Below are 632 nucleotides of genomic sequence, written 5' to 3' on the forward strand. Positions count from 1 at the left end.
TGCACGCGTGTGCATGTGGGCATGTGTGTGTGTTTTTTTATAGTTTTTTCTAGCCCTTCTTTCTTTCCTCTTTTTCGTTTCTTTTCTTTTGAAATTTGTATGCTTTATATATTTTTGTTTTTATTCTTTTGTCTTATTTTGCCAGTTAGTGTGCACTATGTTCAGATTCTGTAACTTTTTTTCTTTTATTTTATGATGATGGGGTTCCTTTTTTTTGTATCATGTTTAGTTTATGATTTATATTCCCAAAGAGATAGACAAATATTCTGGTTTAAATCTTAATAATTTTTAACTGGAAAGTATATGATACTTATTCCTTGTAAAATGAAAATGATTAAGGTGATTAATTCAAGGACCCAAGTATTACATATAATATCTTTCTTTTCAGCAATTCCAGATCCTGCAAGTGTTCCAGGCATAGCATCTGCTGCTCTTGAATATGCCAGTGACACAGACAGTGAGGGAGAGTTCTCCACGCTGCCCCCTGACTCACTCCCCAGACGTGAAGCCGACAGTGAACTGGACTCGGCTGACTCCGATGCTGACCCCCTGGAGCATGCCCAGGTGTTCACTACAGAGGAGATCACTAGGATTTACCTGGAGAAGCTTCAGAGATTAAAGGTGTGGCTCGT

The 632-nt window shown here is 38.0% G+C and overlaps 1 protein-coding gene across 2 annotated transcripts in view; it reads left to right on the forward strand.

The window, feature by feature from the left end:
• Positions 1 to 632, forward strand: part of LOC119594672 (KAT8 regulatory NSL complex subunit 2-like) — a gene marked incomplete at its 3' end in the record, with an annotated part of 26702 nt that overhangs the window by 18363 nt on the left and 7707 nt on the right. For both annotated transcript variants that reach the window (XM_037943728.1, XM_037943729.1), the window contains 1 exon segment: positions 389 to 621. In XM_037943728.1, coding sequence (XP_037799656.1) covers positions 389 to 621 — 233 coding nt within the window.

Source organism: Penaeus monodon, chromosome 34 (assembly GCF_015228065.2).
Source record: "Penaeus monodon isolate SGIC_2016 chromosome 34, NSTDA_Pmon_1, whole genome shotgun sequence".
NCBI classification, from domain to species: Eukaryota; Metazoa; Arthropoda; class Malacostraca; order Decapoda; family Penaeidae; genus Penaeus; species Penaeus monodon.